At 36.5% G+C, this 18,847-nt stretch overlaps 2 protein-coding genes across 2 annotated transcripts in view; both read right to left on the bottom strand.

The window, feature by feature from the left end:
- Positions 1-1,514: 1,514 nt before the first annotated feature.
- Positions 1,515-6,431, bottom strand: LOC309890306 (uncharacterized protein C9orf40 homolog). Its single transcript, XM_082784015.1, has 2 exons — positions 5,985-6,431; positions 1,515-2,829 (listed from the first exon to the last, which is right to left on the bottom strand). The coding sequence occupies exons 1-2, from the start codon at positions 6,411-6,413 to the stop codon at positions 2,674-2,676; spliced, it is 585 nt and encodes a 194-aa protein (XP_082640141.1). The 5' UTR covers positions 6,414-6,431; the 3' UTR covers positions 1,515-2,673.
- Positions 6,432-6,724: 293 nt separating this feature from the next.
- CARNMT1 (carnosine N-methyltransferase 1) overlaps positions 6,725-18,847 on the bottom strand; it is a 32,767-nt gene continuing 20,644 nt past the window's right edge. The window contains exons 12-16 of the mRNA XM_082783906.1: positions 16,810-16,950; positions 12,623-12,801; positions 10,736-10,849; positions 9,747-9,850; positions 6,725-9,456 (exon numbers count right to left, since the gene is read on the bottom strand). Coding sequence (XP_082640032.1) covers positions 9,355-9,456; positions 9,747-9,850; positions 10,736-10,849; positions 12,623-12,801; positions 16,810-16,950 — 640 coding nt within the window. The 3' untranslated portion in view covers positions 6,725-9,354. The remainder of the gene's footprint in view (positions 9,457-9,746; positions 9,851-10,735; positions 10,850-12,622; positions 12,802-16,809; positions 16,951-18,847) is intronic.

Here is an 18,847-nt window from a genome sequence, read left to right as displayed (position 1 = left end):
GTGCTGCTCCACATGCAACCCTTATCAACTTATCAAAGACCTCTACATGATCTCTGAGTTTTCACTGCACATTTTATTTCTCTTTCGACAGTTGCTCTTTTCTGTTTAGAGATGAAAATTTTAGAGAAAAGCAAACTCCCAGTTACCTTGAGAGAACATAGACAATTTTCTTCTGAATGTTTATGAACTCATCATGTGATTTTCAGTTGCTAGGTATTATGCTACTCCTGAATTGTCTTAAAATTTCTTTGTGCTTGTTAATTACAAAAACACTTTCCTTTCAATGGATATGAAAGTACAAGCAAATTAACATTGTAAGTTTACTTAGAGCACTTGAATAACAGCTCTCTAGATAAATTTAGCCAGAAGTTAAGGCCAGTATTTTGGTATCCTGTAGTGACATATGGTATCTGAAGACACCAGACATCGAGCAAAATTTCTTGATTATGCCTTTTGACAGCTCTAATGCAAAGCTTATGTAATCTAACATCATTCCCTCTTACTCTGCCCAGTCTTTTATATAACCCACACTCTCAGACTCATTCAAAAGCTTTTCCAAGGCTTTTAAATTTGCCACTGCTAGCAAACAGATGAATGGAAAAAATGAATCAGCTCTGAAAGTACCTGTAACATTCCACCCCATAACCCAGAGCCCAGGACTGGAACAAGCTGAGAGAAAAGTGCTTGCCTACGGCATAATTGCAAAGTAAATATATAGCCTACAACATAGTGCAAGCCTAATTTTTAAACGACTTATTTCGTTACAGTAGCGCTGGAATGTATTAACATTTATAAAATCTCTTCCACCTCAAAGATACTGGGCAAAGGAGAGATGGATTTTAACACTAAAACTAAATGACTGTAGTATATCTGCATAAATACAAGACCACAATTCAAAATACCAGATCCCAAGAAACAATGAATGTTATAAAATATTAGAAGTGCTGCAAATATATGGAGGCAGTATATTAGCTAGGGTAAAAAAAAAAAAAAAAAAAAAAATCAGCAGATGAATAAACCTGTTTCCTCACTAATTTCCTTGGTTACAGTAAGCATGTAATAGTGGTTGCATTCTTGCCAGAAGCTGATTGTTTATAAAGACATTTTTAAAATGTCTCTTAAGAGCAAGCTGAGGTATTTGGACTTTATTATAAATATAGTGATAAAATACATGCACAACTTAAATGTTGTTTTAAATAATGCTAATAATTTAAGTAATGGCTAATCTGATAGCCATCAGAAGCATTTCTGAACAAGTACTATGACATGTTTGAGTTAGTAAGCCTCGTCCTTTATTCTGTGGACTCAAGAGACTCTAAGAATCCAAACCAATAAGCAACAAAAAAGTAGGTACTTTATAGTTCAAATACCGGAAAAAAAAAAAAAAAAAAAAAAGTTTTGAAATGTTTACTAAGCAGGCTGTCTAATTGACTATTTTAAATATAGAGTCCTAACAGAACAAAACTACAGCAGGAACAACCTTAAAAAAAAATCCAAAACTTCAAGCAGTAACAGACCCAAAGTTTTCAAATACACACAGGTTAAAACTTTATTGACATTTTAACAAATACATTATTAAAAATAAAATTAAAAAACAGAAGTTTCCTTATTCAAAGGTGACTCCGGTAAAAATATGGCGTCAGCTATACCTACAGAAAAACCACATTTGCAAAGTCTGACACTCTGCCAATACAACTTTAATTTTCAATTTATTATTGAAGACAGGTATTTCTAATTGTTTTTTAACCTGTAAATAAATTAAAAGAAATGATAAGCAGTAACTTCATATTTCACAGCTAATTTGTCGAACTCCTGTAAAAAATGTTTTTTGCAGATCCATAGTCTCTGGAAAAAATAAACCTCAGTCAGTTAGGTCTGACAAAGTGTATGTGGTAATTTTATATTGCATTAACTTTTCAGGACATCTCTGCATGCAGCTGCCATTTCAACATTACCAAACAGAATAATGTCACAAAGCATAGGGAAAACATTAACTTAAGAATGGACCAAAAACTTGGAAGCTAGCTGCCACTGCTTTGAATGATCACAAGAAGAATGTGGAACAACATTCAGAACACTGACAGTTTACCAAAGAAGAGATCCCCTTTCCTTTCTCATCCCCAACACACTCATTTTTGGTTTGCATAGAAAAGGGAATGTTTTGTCTGGTTTTGGTGGACTTTTATTTTTTGGCTTAACTATTACGTTGAAAAAAACCTACACTAAAAACCACAAAAGTTTGTGTGCTTTATGGTAAATTCACATGGTAAGTATTTCACACTTGGATACCATAGTTACACTTTTTGTTCAGGATGAGCAAAATGATTTTCCATTTCCCTTCCACATGTAACTTACCCAACTTTTTCTTACAATCACAACCAGAATTTCTAATGTTCTGTAGTTGTCCTTTAGTTGGCTGCCATGATTTCAGGCATTCTTATTAGAAAACCATAGCCTCCTCCACAAAGGATAAGTAAACTCAGGTCTCCAGCCAGCTTATCGGTGAGTACCTAACAGTGATTATTCCACCAACTTAGACAACCCAGACTTGCCTCTGCAGACTAACATAACACTGTTTCTTCAAAAAGACAGAAGCACTTTGATTTTTCTCCCACGCAGAAAATACTGAATCCAGACAAAAACAAGCTTTGTGCACAACTATGAAACAACTGATCAGGTCTCCATTTCAGTCTCCATGGTATCCGTCCTTGAAGCAGTTTTATCTGCAGGTGTAGTCTCTCCATCTAGGTTCTGAATATCAGACAGATCAATGGCAGGCAACGGTGTTCTCCAATACAAGAATGAGTTATACTGACAGAATTCTTCTTGCTTTGGAAAGAGACAAATAAACAAAAAGGCAACAAAACATTAATGTGTATCACAGTATTAGAAAACAAACAAACAAAACTTAAAAAGAAAAAAAAAATTAGCTATTTTTAAGGGAAGTACTGTAGAAAAATCTCATAATTAACTTTTGTCCTTTCAGATATTCTGGGTAAGAACTAGTGTATCACTTATTGGAATCACCTCTGCAACTCCACCCATTTGTTCAACTGGAAATCTTAGCTTAGAATGACACCGAAAAACCTATGCAATTATTGTACTTCACACAGAGAAATTGCTTGCTGTTTTTTCTTCTTACAACGGGATAGAAATTTCATTCACATTTAGAAGCTGGTATTCTGTATCTACATTTTATACTCAAGTATATGCTGAAAAAAAAAAAAAAAAAAAAGAAAAAGAAAATAAAAAGAAAAAAAAGGAAAAGAAAACAAACAAACAAACAAACAAGATCTCTTTAGGGGCCAGGGAGGAGAAATTTTAGGAACTGTTAAGTCACACAAGAAAAACCTGTGAGGAATATACTACTATACTACTCAGAAGGTATAAGGCTCCAAAACCACTTTTTTTTTTTTTTTTCTCTTAAATCTCTGTTGGGAAGTGCAGTTTGCTTATAATAGTATGGCACTAATTAACCAAGGAATAAATTTTATAGACTGTGTGTCCAATTTGTGCATGTGTCTATAGAAGTGATATACGTAAGAACTGTAAAGAGGGGTTTTCAAGCTGTTCTTTAGGTCTTGAGCATGTACCTTCTCCTGGTGTATAGAAACAATGAATGCTGCCACAGACCTAAAACGATGCAGTTCTATATAACAGTGCTTTGCATTTTTCCTAGCATGCAATTGGAATTATTAAACATTATACTTTAATGTCTCAGCACAAACAGTTACCAAAAAAAAGCAGTTTTAATGACTACACTGTCATAACTGTTTTGTTATGGCTGTTGAACAAGTTCAAGCTTTGTCTGCTGATTCTGTAACTGAATAAGAAAAAACCGTAATGTTAAAAATTCCCAGTAAGCATTGGCCCTAACCCTTCTCAGCTACTAGAATATATTTTTTTCCTTAATAATAAATAAATAATACATAAACTCATCATACTTTCTATCAAAAAAAAAAAAAAATTTCTATTCACTGCAACACAAACCTATCGTGAACTATAGCTTGTTGTACTAGGTAGCCTGTTTGCACAATCAACACCTGCGTTATTAAAGGCCTATAATATTAAAACAGGTTTGAAACGTGAAGACAGATCATAGCAACAGGATGATTGTATTGCCTGTAGAGTTCTCCTGATTTGCTAACGAAGTGCAGATTGTATTCACAGAAGATTAAAGAACTGAAGTTCCAATTAATTTGAACTGAGAGCAAAACCAATAAACGTGCCATGGTGACAAGATACGAAAACTGGAGTAAAAACAAACTAAAAGTAGCTGCACACATATATATTATTGTAAATTTATTTTTTTATACAAATATGTTAACATAATTTATATATTAACAACAAACAATAATCAAAATCTTCCTTGAAAACAACTGCCAGCAGCATTGTTTCAGAACCCACTGTCTACCTGTAGGAGTTCTCCCCATTTTGAATCTGAATTCTCCACTTTACATGTAAGTAGTTAATAAGGCGTTACCTCTCACATCATGAGAGCCAAGTACTTAAAGCTGGAATACCTCTGGGCTATCTGTTTTGTATGCGCTGCCTAATGACAGAATTTTTGTTTGAAAGACATAACGTAAAACCTCATAACCACAACGATACGCAGTCTCTCATTTTGGACTCAGACCACCTATGGGATTAATCTCATGAGTACTCAAGACTCCAGAGCATCAGTGTTTTATTTTATGTCTTTTTTCCAGCAAGATTCAGTGTGAAAGTGGACAACACTAAGGAGTGCAGGAGACAGAAGCAAACATTCAACCTTAATATATAAAATGCAAAAGAAAGCATTAAATACTTCCGTTCACTTAAATATCTTTTAAAACATGTTTTGTGAAAAAAAATATCTAGTTAGGTAGGTAGATAACAAGCTCAGAGATGCAAATGCTTAGCTTTAATGGATTTAGTTGTTTATTTTTTAAGGAGTTAATTTATATATATTTATATATGCAAGTATGTGTTCAAATGTAACTCATATAATATTTCTTCTCTGGCCAAATTAAGTATGATCATCTTTAACCTTAACAAAAGCAGTGTAAAAGTAACAGTACCCTGATCATGGTTATTACTGCAACAAATTATACAGGCCAGAAAACAGCAAAGAATAATACCAACCTATGGCTGTGTTTTCAGAAAAGTGCAAAAATCATCGTAATAAGTATTTATCTGTGTGAAAGCTTCAGAATATACAGGTTGGACATGCAGAAGATTAAAGAAACACTGCTTGCCTGCCATTAACCATGAGAGCGTGTGAGAGAGACCTTTCTGAACAATACTTTATTTAGGGAAGCAAACTCTTAAAAACACAGCCCTATAAAAAATATAAAGAAGCCTGACAAAATTACTTCAGATAGCGTTATCTTTCTTCTTACTGAGTGGAAACTCACGTAGCCTTCCTTACTGCCTTCCTATCACACGTACAGCTTATGTAACTATACCTAATAACCCAAAACAAGGTTAAAACTTTGTTCAATTTGCTTGCTTCAGAAGAGGCTTGCCATCTTCTTTTCCAAAAGGATGAGCCTGGATTTAAAAGGAACAGCCTAAAAAGGGACGTTTAATTTTCATGGCCTTTTTCAGCAGTTCCTTCGTGCCTCGGTTCTACTAATAAAAATCAAAAACGCCTAACCCCCGCGGCCGGGTTAGAGGGCGTGCTGCCCCGCACGCACCGGGCGCTCCGTAACCCCGCCGGTGACGCCGATCCGTGTTTATCTCCCCGTGCCACGCCGCTCACGGGGCGGCTGCCGGCAGCCGGGGCCGGGGCCGGGGCCGGGGCTGCGGCCGCTGAAGGCCGAGCCGCGGGGGCTCCCCGGGCACCGGGGGGTGTGCCGGAAGGCGGGGCGCAGCGCCCCGGCCGGCCCCACAGCAGCGCCAGGCGCCCGCCCCTTCGCCCCGCAGAACGGGGCGGGGGGGAACGGACAGGGCAGGGAAGCACCGGGCGCTCACACCGCCGCCAGAGGCCGCCGCGCCGTTACCTCGTCGCCCGCCGCCTCCTTGCCCCGGCCGCCGCCTCCCTCCGCCGGCCGCCCGTCCTGCGCCGCCGCCGCCGCCCCCCGCCGCCGCCGCCTCCCCGTAGCCGTGGCCGTGGCCGTGGCGGCGGCCGCGTCCCCGCCCTGCTCGTTGCGGGGCCCGCCGCCCCGCAGCCCGTGCCGCTTGCCCGGCGGCGCCTCGGCTTCCTCCAGCTTCCGCTTGGCGGGGCCGGCGGCGGCGGGGGCCGCCTCAGCCCGGGGCCGCCTCTCGGCCGCGCGGGGCGGCGGCGGCTCGCGCAGGACGCGCTTGCAGGGCACGTGACACACCAACGGCTCCGCGCCGCGCTTGGCCATCGGCGGCACCGGCGCCGCCGCCTCCGCGGCACGCGCGTCCACCGCCGCCCCCACCGCCGCCGCCGCGCGGGCAGAGCGCATGCGCCCGCCCCTCGCTGCCCGCCGGCGGCGCCGCGGGGAGGAGCGCGCCGTGACGCCCAAGGGCGGGCGGCGCTCGCCAGGCCCCGCCCCCGCGGCTTCGCGCGGTGCTTCCGCCCGGCTGCTGCGCCCCGCCCCCCCCCCGGGGAGGCGGCGACCCCAGCGCGTGGGGCTTCAAAGCGCAACGTGCCGCGTGGCCGTTAGGCGCCTCACAGGCGCCAGGCTCCCCCTTCTGCCCTTCCCAGCCTCACACGAATAAAAGCACACCCGACCGTCTGACAAACTTAGTCCCCACAAAGAACCGACACGCTGAAGGTTATGCAGCATTTTATTTTACACTCACTATCACATACAGTTTAATAGTGACCTAAATTGTCTCGGCTTCTGCTGACAGACAGCTTAAGCGTTTTTGTTTTTGTTTTTGTTTTTCCCCTGCGTACACGACTGAGGAACTGAGTTTGATCACATTGAATAACACACAATTATCCCCATCAATAAAAACACAAATGGTGAATTTTAAGAACTCATAAATAGGACCGCAGGTAAAAACACTAACTCATACAACTTATTCACAACATTATTCGGCTTCCAACTGTTAATGCAGCTGTTATACATAGAAGGAAAACAATGGGAGAAAATTGGCATTTTCCAAACAAGAAATAGAAGCACATCACTATATACATGATAAAAGCAAATAAAAGCATTTCCTAAAACAGTCAAAAAATGGCACTTGTGACAATGTGCTGTTGCAAAAAACAAAACCAACAGAACAAAGGATATCAACATTCAACCAGAATGCAAGAGTTCAATTGCTTAGTTGTAAAAAACATCACACTTCAAATGTAACTAAAGACTGGTTAAGAGGCAGAAATTCAGCAATATTACAGGTGTAGCTACTCAACAACTGCATAATCAACATTCATCTAACTTTGTCTGATTTCAAAGAACTTATTCAAGGAAAACAAAATAAAATACTAATCACATTTTATCTAAGGGAAAAAAAAAAAGTCAAAATGAAGGTAAAGCATCACCAGAAATTGAAGTCCATTCGTTAAAAAGAATGAATAGTACAATAAGAAAATGAAAGTAACTGAAGACTTTTTCTTTCTTTCTTCCTTTTAAAGGTGCTCAAGGGTTTTTCTTTTAATCTACTTGTAATAGGTGTGTTTCAGCTTTAGACATTGTTCATGGAGCAGGGTTGATTAATGGAGTTAAATCCTGTTGGTACAGCGTAGGAAGAAGAAATAGTTCAAGTAAAGCTCTAACTGAAAACTTCTGTAGTCCAGAAGCCTTTGCTCTCAATAAGGATTCCGAGCAGAGAGAGGCATAGTATTGTAACATCCATGGTCACTCTCTTTCATATGCAGTGTTGAAATTATTTAAAAAAAAAAAAAAAAAAAAAAAAAAAAAGTTGTGTTTTTCCTCCATGCAAACTTTTGGCTTAGAAATGAAGGCACAAATGTCCGGCCTTAACAGGAAAAATCCATTAGTTAATAATGGAACTATTAAAGTAACTATGACATCATCCTGCAAAAAGGGACTAGAAATAATGGAAAGCATTTAAACAAGTTATTGTCCAGTGCCATAATGTTCAAATACTAAAAACAACCTTGATTCCTTACCACAAGCTTCTTGCATTTTAAAGAAAGTTCTGAGTAAGGATGAAGGTTGGTACTGAAATTAACCAATACATTAAGAAAACAAATGGCTACCATGACACTTCCTCTCAGTACAGTAATTATTAATGTTTTCTCATTTATATAACTTGAGTGACAGAAGATTCAGCTTTTCTTGTATGAAGATTCAGACAGGATAAATATCCACCAAAGCCTCATTAGACAGGAAAAAAGTTAGGATAAGGAACCAAGAAGTAAGCCAGGGTAGCATGGGTAAGGTGCCTAAAGCTACAATGAAATTGCCTGCCAATTGTCCTGCATATGCTGACTTAGACAATGAAGCCACGAGGTTACAGTACATTATATTTCACAAGTAGCTTTTTTTTTTTTCTTTTGAGAAAGAAGGATTTTTTTTCTGTCAAAATTAAGATATATGGCATGGATAACAGCTTTGTTATTAACTTTAAGAAAGAGAAGAGTTTTCTGTTAGTTACACCTTTAAAACTTTGGCTTAAGCAGGAAGTGGGTGACTCAAAAATCAATTCATTTTTAAGACTGCAAAGCATCCAATATTTCAATTTCAACACTAAGGGACTAATCAGAACTGGTTTATTCCTGAACTGAGGTTAGTATACTGGTTTTCTGTTACATGCTGCTCTTCTTCACTTGGTTCTCCACTTTAACTGAGTATTTCAAACTGCCTACCGATTCTGCGTGTCAATAAAACTGTTAACACTGTTACAGGCAAAAATTATAATTTTTAACAATAATCTACTTCCTTCTTATTTTTGGTTCCACAGAGAACACTGTAACAATTCTTTTGGTTATTTTATCTGTTCAGAATCATATTATCACTTTTGAACCATTTCAGATTTTGTAATTTTAAATGTATGTTTAAAAATACTTTCTTAAACATGACACAGAAAGTACATTAAGTACCTCCAAGCAGAGAAAAAAGGAAATCACTATGGATCTGAGAAAAATGAAGCAGCATATGCGGAAAACTAGCCTGATTCTGGTGAACATTAAGTTTTATACCCAATAAAACATTTTTGTTTTTAAATTCATTCCAAAGCATAAAGACAGTGTATGCAAACATTTCCTCCTCCATTTTCACTATAGTACAAATATGCATGGCATAGTACATGTCTGGATAGCAACATAGATATTAAGAAAATAGACACTATCTAAATCTTATTAGGAATAAGAAGGCACCACTGATTTGAGGTTGTGTCCAGACAGCACATCACTCAGTCCATTTTACATTTGATTCTAGCATTCAAGTCAACTTTTTTTTATCTTTTCTGACTAACCTACTCAAATCACTCTTATTCTGGTTTTCTCACCACAAACAACACACATTCATAGTAGTATTTCATCATGGAGAGTTCATTCACAGTGTAAGTTGACAGTACAGATTCTTTTTCCACCTGGAAAAAAAAAGCTCAAGTTTTCAAAACACCCTCTCTTCAAGCACTACACAAGTTTCTCTTAGTATGAAAGAAAATGCTATAAATTTACTACCCACTGATTTTTAAGTCCATCTGTACACTTTCCAACACACGACGAATGTAAATTTGCAACATAATTACACACATTTACCTCTCCTAGAAGTCATTAGTCTGTGGCATTAGCGTGAACTAACTTCAAGGTAAAAAATCATTGAAGGAGTTTGACCGGTCTCTACAAATAGTACTTAGTCCAAACTGTATCTTCTTACCTCTATATGGAATCCATACTGCAGTATAACATTTTTTATATCCTCGTAGCTTAATTCTATAGAAAGCTCATTTGCCAAGTTTTCAAAGTGGTAAAGTAGAGGACCTACAGTACAGAGATACAATGAAAATGCTATAAACTTCTTTAAAATCAAAAGCACATACTGAAAGTGTGAAAAATGTTAATACCCAGACTCACTAAATTCAAACATGCTGCTATTACTCAAGTATAATTCTTATAATACATTTCAGAATCAGGGCAAAATTAAAAACAAATAGTTCAACTGCTTATTCAAGAATGAAGTCTCCTATGCCACCAAACTATGTTTTCTGTATCCTAAACTTCTGTATCCTAAACTCCCTTCTACCAGTCTAGCACCATTGCTGTCTGTACAAAAGAGAAGGCAGGATACCTGTGGTCTACTCAAGAGCTACGCTCACTATGACTGATCAGTGACTGATGAGTTTCTACTGTACAAACTACACAAAAGTCTCTCTCTGTCATACTGTACAAATGTCTGAGTTTTGTCTGCCAGTCCCTCACCATGGGAGACCTAATAATTTAAGTCTGTCTTCTTTCAAACTAAGGCATCCATAAATCTCCTTCCCAAACCTTCTACTTCGGAGGATTAATTAGACAACTGACTAAGAAAAAAAATCAAGGATTTCTACAGGCAGAACAAGTTTTATTTTCCTAGGAAAACAGCAAGAAGAATATAGAACACTATACTTGTGATGCATAAATGAGAAACTTGCCACTGGTAAGCCATACTTTTCTATTTAATATCAGGTGTTGACTTGTTTGTAACTAACAAACACATGCTGAACACAGTTATTATATTATCTCAGATAATTTTGAAGCCATGTTTTTAGCTCCACAGAGTTTTCAATACAGACACTAATTCCACTACTCCTTTCAATTACTGGATGCCTAGTACTTGTGAGCAAACAGAAGTCAAGGGTTGCAGGAAGAAAGGTTGGTCATACTTGCCTACATTTATCCATATTCCGCCAGGCTTTAGTATTTTCCATATAGTATCAATATAATCAATAACATTATGTGCCGTATCGATGAAAAAGCAAGTTGCTATGCAGTCCCAAGTATCTGTGCAAGAAGAACAGATTGTATAGATTAAATTGTTTCTTCCTCTGTAAAAATTCTTCATTTAACACTAATGTTTGTTTACACACTCAGGATTTCCTTTAACTAATAGTAACAGTTGAACACTTTTCATTCAGTTGTAAACTTCAGTTTAGAAGAAACTAAGTGTGAAACATTTTGTTCTATGCTAAAGACATTTCAGCTTAGACCTTTGCAGTCTACATCCATATATATACACACACCCACAAATTCTAAAATAGCAAACACATATTAATTATACATTTTATAATTAATTCATATATTGTAAAATATAAGAATCATATAACATCCGAAGTTAGAAGGGACCTAGAGGGACCACCCAAAAATCAGACCTTGTCTGAGAGTGCTGTAACATTATAACATGTTTTATATAAATGAAAACCCAAGCATCCCATTATGCACTCACCTGTCCTAAGAACCTCATTACCAAACTGTTAAAATACAAATGCAAAAATATCCTGTGATTTTGGGCCTTTCTAGATACATTAATATCTAGAAGAATACTAGCCTGTACACTAAGCTGTACTTCCACAAATAACACAGCTTTAAAACATGCGCATATTTCTCCATTTGTTATTTATTAGCAAAATTTAGCAAGCAGGATCTTTCAAGAACTACCTTTTAAAGCATGTCTCCCTGTCTGTCTCTAGATGTACACCTGAATTTGTAAATTTAAAACTTCTGAAATATTAAAAAAAAAAATAAAAGTCTTAATTTATTTCCAGCAATGGATACTCTAATATAAAATCACATCTTCACAAAAGCAGACAACTGTAAGGAAGACAACCTAGAAGAAAATACCTGGAAGACTACCTATGCGGAAAAAAAAAAAAAAAAAAAGAAAAGGTTGATTAAAAACTATTTTGTTCTGGTGAAAAACTGCTATAGGAATAAAAAGGATGGAGAGCTGAAGCCAGAAAACAGATACACTAAAAGGTAATCCAATACTGTGTAAGGAAAAGCAGAGTAAAAGCTATTTAAGCTTACTATATAAGCTTACTTCATGTTTTCTTATTATTTACTCAACCAACTCTAGAAGTGTTAATATACATATAAAAGAAGTGGGTAATTGCTACCTTTGATTAAATCATGAATATGTAACTGGAAGTATTAAATAAGGTCATCTGCAGGTTAATCCAACAAGGGGTTAGTCACAGAAGATTACTTCATAGCTGCAATGAGGACAGCACAACTAACCTGATACCACAAGAAAAAATACTGGTATTTGTACTAATGTAAGTTTCAATCTTTGCTCCTTATTAACCCCATCACATTTATCTGAAATACTATTAAGTATTGTAAGTATATATACTTATACATAATATTTATATGTATATCCAATAAGTATCTATTTGCTTTTACAATAGAAAACGAATCAATACAAAGTACTTGTCTTTGTATGTTTTACACTGAAGAAGAAAATGGACTCACTATATTGTTCTTTGAAACACCATTTTTCTAAATGAAGTAAATTTTTCCTAAATACTCCCATGTTGTCTTTTTCTGAAAGAGATGACTGCAACTGTTATGTTAGGATGTGTTTTTTTTTTTTTTTTTTTTAATAATCAAAAAGAAAGGAAAAGCTGACTTGGAATAAAAAAATCTTGCTACAGCTAGCCCTTCCTCCTTAATGCTTGTAGATACAGTTTTATTCTATTTATAATGATTTCTTAACTGCCTCATAACAAATACTCTGAAGATAAAGTTACACACAGTCTAAAGGATGCTTTTACTCACTGCACTCAGAGTAAATCTCTTGAAAATCCCCTGCCGTCATAGAGAAGTTTGAACCAGAAGGAAGACTGTGAGGATCAACATCAGGGAAATAAATTGGACGTATCTGATCAGCAGATCTTCTGTTATTGCTAAACTGATGAATCCAGGGATAAAGCTTACATGAGTTAACTTCAGAACATCTGCAAAATACAGAAATGAGAACAATTCAGTTTCAACGAATTACTTACGTATTATCTAGAAATGCAGGTGACAAACTTTCAACATGCATTGCTGTTTTAATGATGAAAAAGCACATCTCTAAAGCTAGAAGTTTTCTAAGGCACTTACCTAGCTCGTAACATTTCAGACAGTTCATCAATTTATGAACTGAACAAAATGCCAGTGTGACACACAACCACAAGTTGGTGCCGTACAGTTGGCACAACACAGTAACTACCTTTTGTTCTCTTTTTCTTTTCTCCTTTTCACCATTTTTATCATCTTTTCAACTGAAAACTATTAAGATTCTTTCATTGGAATTATGAAGTTTGTGATTTGGTATATGTAGCAAAGCTAAGTCTTTTTTTTTTTTTTCCTGTTTTAAAAAGGACAACATTAGTACCATGCTTGTTTTCAATTTCCTTGGCAACACTGGCTTTTCTGCCTTTTCTGGACCACAGCCATATGGGTTTTGAAAACAAAAAAGCATTTTTCAGATGCTAACTGAAAGCATGTGTTTAAATTTAAAAAATAATAATCCTATTTTGCAAAGGGTAATAGTTTTGTGCTAGATGTCACTAAGTTAGTAGTATCTGGAGTGTTGCAGTTATGCTATAAGCATATGCTAAGTATGTAGTAAAACAGAATTTGTGGGTTGACATGACCAATGAAGTGAATATCTATTTTTGAAAGTGATAATAGCATAAAAGTTTATTTCTAAACTTTTCCCACAGTCCTGCAAAATCAGTATATAATTTTAAAAATTAAGATTTTTTCTTTCCCTGTGCATCACCAAATTTTGCAGTTAAGCTCACTTACGAAGGCATAACACAGTTACACAGGCATAACTAAATATTCAGGGAGAACAAAGGACACATCTGTCCCATAAAACACACAAATATCTTTGTACTGGAAGCAGTCTTACCATGTTATAGAAAATGCACTTTATGCTGGTAGATAGGAAACATCCGTGGCAAAGACTTTGAAATAAAAGGTCTTACTTGCTCCATGATGTCATATTTCATTTTATCAATAAAAAAACACAGAACTCCTGTGTTATGAGCAGCAGTATACAGAGATAATTAACCATTTCTATACATAACAGATATATAAATATCAGATTTATGCAGTCAATCAAAGAAAACAATTAGGCATAAAGCCCTGATAACATGGGCACCATTTTCTTAAAGACATTTCTGGTTTGGCTGACAAAAAAAAAAAGTCGGCCAACTGCATTAACTATTTTAGCATTCTCCATGTGCTCACAGTCAATCTGTATTAACTTCAGAATATTTTTGTGTAACAATGAAATTTTCCAAAAAGCAATGTAAAGGTGAGGTACAAGTAAATCAGAAAGGAAAATGTTCCTGAACTATAAGGGAAAACACACCTCACAGTATTTTTTTTCAGCACGAAGTATTTTCATGCAGACTTCTCAACAGTTTTATAAGGAAGTATCAGTTTAATATAAGAGACAAAAACCTGTCCATAGTCATGCTTGTAAACTCTCCTTTGCACTTCAGCTAAATACTGCAGTCCTTTAGAATTCCATTCTTTCAACACAAAGTGTTACTGAAGTTAAAAGCTTTAACTAAGACTGTGATGCTTTTTGTTTCTTTCCAAGTAGGAGCAGGTAGTTTTTATTGTGCATCATTCAGTCTAAAAACACTGCTCTGACAAAGATGGATAGGTCCAATCTTACTTTTAAGCACTGATTTCAAAATAAAATTTTGAACTGTTTTCATTCTAAGGCATTCATGGACATGCAACAGATAAAATTTATTTTAAATATTCACAGTGACCACTGTTAGGCATTGATGCACTTTCTATGTACAATGCTATGAAATTTCATCCCCAGTGAGAAAATCTCACAACTTCAGAGAATTAAGTTTTGTATATATGTTAAAAATTAGCTGTTATCACTCTTCATACAGAAGACTTAAGCTGCTGTATCACATCTAGAAGTCCACTGTAGAAGTTGGCTTGATATTCAAGACAGTATTTTTTTTTCCTAAAAATAAAATGCGGTCGGACAGAGGAAGAACACAGATTCAAACTGTAAGCATACAGTAGCAAAATCCTCAATTTTATCAACTGAAAACAAAATTTAATTAAGTTTAGATTGTAGTTAAAGGCTAATTTGCAAATTTTTCAAGATCCTTCTTATCCATCCTTAACTATTATGTTCAGCTCATATTGACCATTGCTGTTTCTTCCAGTTTCGGGAAGGCAAACATCCATTCCAGAAGGCTAACTAGGAACAGACAATAAAGACTAGATCCAAGTTCTCAAATGTCCCTAAAAACTTCCTCGCAGACATCTGATCATCTAGTTAAAGCAAAGACCATGGTCACATCTGGCAGAAAGGAATCAACTGAAATGACTGGAATTCAGTCAGCTTAGCAGTTATCTGTAATCTCTTTCATGCTAATAAGAAAACTTTTAACTGATAACTCACTCAGCAAAGGTAAAGATTACAGAAGCTGAGCCAAACTCAGTTTGACTGTATAAAATCTAATACTGTTAGCAAGTCTATGATACATATTTAGCAAAATTGTGTATATTTTATATAAATAGGAAATATCCCATAAGTGTCAGATGCTAAGAATTATTACTATTGCAAACTAAAAATACTTTCAGGGGAATTCCACATATAGAAATGCCATATTTAAGGTAGATGAAAAACATGTCATAGGTTTGAACCAATATGACAGCTTACTGGTGCTCCTAGGCATGGTAAATGAATAATTTTATAATACTTTGTGTTGCTTCAAACACTATATAGAGCTAAGAGTCAAAAGGGGGATGTAAAGCTAGGGAGGAGTGGGAGGTGAATTTCTTTCAGTAACTGCAAGGTATTAGATCAGCTCAACTGTAACATGCAATTGCAGATGACAGTCATTTGAGAATGTAAGAAAAAAAGGAGTAAATATATTCTTAGCAACTACCTATTTTCTTTGCAGTGACTACCACTGTTTTACCCAGACATGCAACAGACCAGAAACAGTGTTTGCTAGCACCCATCCTCCCCCTTTTATTTTTGAAGAGTAAGCTATAACAAATCTGGTATCATCACAGTCTGTGGAGGACAATCACTGTCTACAAACAGGGCTCAAGTATCATGACAATATAGAATACAAGTTCAGGTGTTTTCATCAAAGAGATTCAGATTGAAGAACCAGCAAACTGTATACTTGGTCTCTGAACTGGCTACAAACTCACCAGGAATACAACAAAACTCAGTCCTCTTTCATATATCCAGTCTCCCCACCCTCAATCTTACAGGAACAGTTGCATTCAGTGCCTTGTTTCCTCTCTAAAAAGCTCCTTATGAGATAAGTAATTTCCATCACAAGTGACAGAAAACCAAATACTAAAATGTACTTCAGATTAAGCCTACGTAGTGCAATTTATTAATTCAAATTTATAGCATAATTGTAGAACTATTAGCTGTAACATTTTAGCTGTTGTCCAGCAACAAACTTGCTTACAAAGCTGTGTTTGTAAAATAGTTTTTCATTTAGGAACAGTGTCTAAAATCTCAGTACGGAATGTAACATTGGAAGAGGTTTCCTCTGCTACTAAACATCACCACTAAATACTACGCATAGTTAGTCCCTGTTTGAAACCTGAGATAGGTGTGCTTTTTCTTTCAGAAACAGGTGTGAAATAAAAGCCATAACATTCAAGATTACACAGGAAATCTGTGGTAGAATCCAGACATTTCAAGTTTCATAACTTAACACCCATGCACCCTGATGTAATCTTAATGACTTACCCATTTAACTCAGATACGTTTCTCTTCACCCAATTATCCCACTAATTATTTTCATCAAGACATTCTAAAAAATAGTTGTTTGCATCCTGTGTTATGAATTAGAAACCCATTCTTTTGAGTTTTATATATTCAACTTTTTCTCATTCATAACTTTGCCTCACTGATTCATACCTGCAGGTTTTGGCCAAAAAGTAAAACATAAGCTATGTACCTGTTGAGTACGAAGTTAGAAGAAAAGAGCATAAAGAGGCTCCACTCGTTTCCTTGGCAAGCATAACCGAGCATAGCTATTTCCCACGCCAATCTACCCAGCCCAGCACCAGGTACCAAGATATTGACTTTGGAGAAATCCCTGCAACAGAATAAAAACAATAGTTAAATCTTGATCTGATACTTCTTAAAACTTACAGAGGTTCAGTCAAACATTTTCCCCCATGTATTTAGATATTATAAATATTTCCTGTAAGGTTTTACTTCTTAAAGGCAAATGGAGCCAGTTCAGGTCAGATCAGTTTTTTACAGTCAGAATAACTCATAGGAAATGACACAGAAGAACATATGCAACCCTTATTGAATAAAGTACATAATTATAAAACAAAATATTTCTTTTGAAAACTTACAATTATCAAACTAAAACAATCGCCTAAGTGAACTGCAGGAAGGAAGAACATGATTATATATCACCATTTCTTTTTCTGTGGTGCCTGTTGATAGCTCCTAAATATCTTCTCGCTAACATCGCATTGAAAAATAAACAAGTATTTTGACATCAGCAAAACTTTCCTGATCTGACGAGCAAATCAGACTGCAAACTTACAAGTAGCTACCTTCTCAGCAGCTAGGGGTGTTAAATGTGCTGTTCACCAACTTCAGTCAATACGGTTCACCAACTGGTGAATGCTGTTCACCAACTCCAATCCAGTGACAAAGGATTTCCTAAACCAAAGTACAACACAGCTCTCTACCTCTTCACTTCCTGTAACTAGACATCATTTGAAGAATACTGGAAGATGTCCAGCACTGTGTAGTTACCAAGAGATTTAGAAAACCCCCTCCCAACTTCCAGGTCAAACAGCTAATAAATAGAAGAACTAAGAATCTAAAACCTTTTTCTCTTTCAGGCAGAAATGCAGTACACACACATTCTAATCAGTATATTTGCATCACAGCACAATTAAACTTGCATTCCTGAAGCAAAAACAACCCCAACACAAAGCTGAAAAGATACGCCATCTAAAAATCATTTTTCCAGTTTCCGTCCTGAAAAAAGACTTTTTAATTTCATATACCAAAAATGCTAGTTCACCTTCTCTTTTGCATGTTACCTTCAAAGACAAACATACATGTACATATATATATGCAACTATGGGAAGGAAGCCACAATAAACATTGTGAATATGATGAAGAATATGACAAAGAAAGCAAAATACAAAGCCTCTTACTATTTAAAAATCAGGATGCCAGAAAGGGTTCAAAAGACCTTGTATGCTGTGTAATCATGAAGATGAATCTGGGAGGTACATAAATTCTAAAAAGCAGTACATGAATGTGATGACCCTAACACGGGAGAAAGTACGATCCTCGTCTAAAGGCCTCACAAACTAACAAAGCAGTTTGAACACTGCCTGTTGGTGTACAGCTTAATCATGTAACCAGTGAATCCTTCCAAACTGAAAAATTGTGTTTCCTTTCATTCCTGATTTTCATTCCAGTATACATAGATATTTTGTTTTCTAATTATCGAGAAACAGGAAGCCAAGACTTTGCTATTATTTTAGAGTAGTTTTGTGAAGTAAGAATTCTCCTTATGTCTCTCCTAGACGAAAAACCTAAAGCTAACCATAAGCTAGCTGTGAAGTCTTATGCCACTTCCGAGAATATATTCCACTAATCAAAAGAGGCATTTTTTCTTAAAACAACCTAATGAAAAGTGTTGAACAGGCATAATTACAGCTTATAATCCAACGTTTATTTATTCATCCAAAAAAAAAAATCATCCAAAATAATATATTAATAATATTTAAATAATATAAAGCTCTTGCATTTCTGAACTATTTTCACAAATTCTCTCTCTAGAAAATAGTTGGTTTTAACTGCACTTTCCTGTGCACTTTTATTAAGGGACTGAAGTCTAATTTAATGTCTACCTATAGTCTTTGCATCAATTGCTAGGAACTGATGGTGGCCTCCAACTTCATTTCAGTATACAGAACACAAAAAAATAAACTGAGTAAAGTAAAATCTGAGTC

This window comes from Aythya marila (genome assembly GCF_965140915.1).
Source record: "Aythya marila genome assembly, chromosome: Z".
Classification (NCBI taxonomy): domain Eukaryota; kingdom Metazoa; phylum Chordata; class Aves; order Anseriformes; family Anatidae; genus Aythya; species Aythya marila.
Note: the sequence above shows the minus strand (reverse complement) of the source record. Positions and strands in the feature narration are given on the sequence as shown.

Excerpts from the sequence above, each read along its gene's own strand:
- LOC309890306 (XM_082784015.1), bottom strand. The coding sequence starts at position 6,413 with ATGCGCTCTGCCCGCGCGGCGGCGGCGGTGGGGGCGGCGGTGGACGCG. Across the intron at positions 2,830-5,984 it reads AGGAGGCGGCGGGCGACGAG|CAAGAAGAATTCTGTCAGTA; the intron begins GTAACGGCGCGG and ends CTCTTTCCAAAG.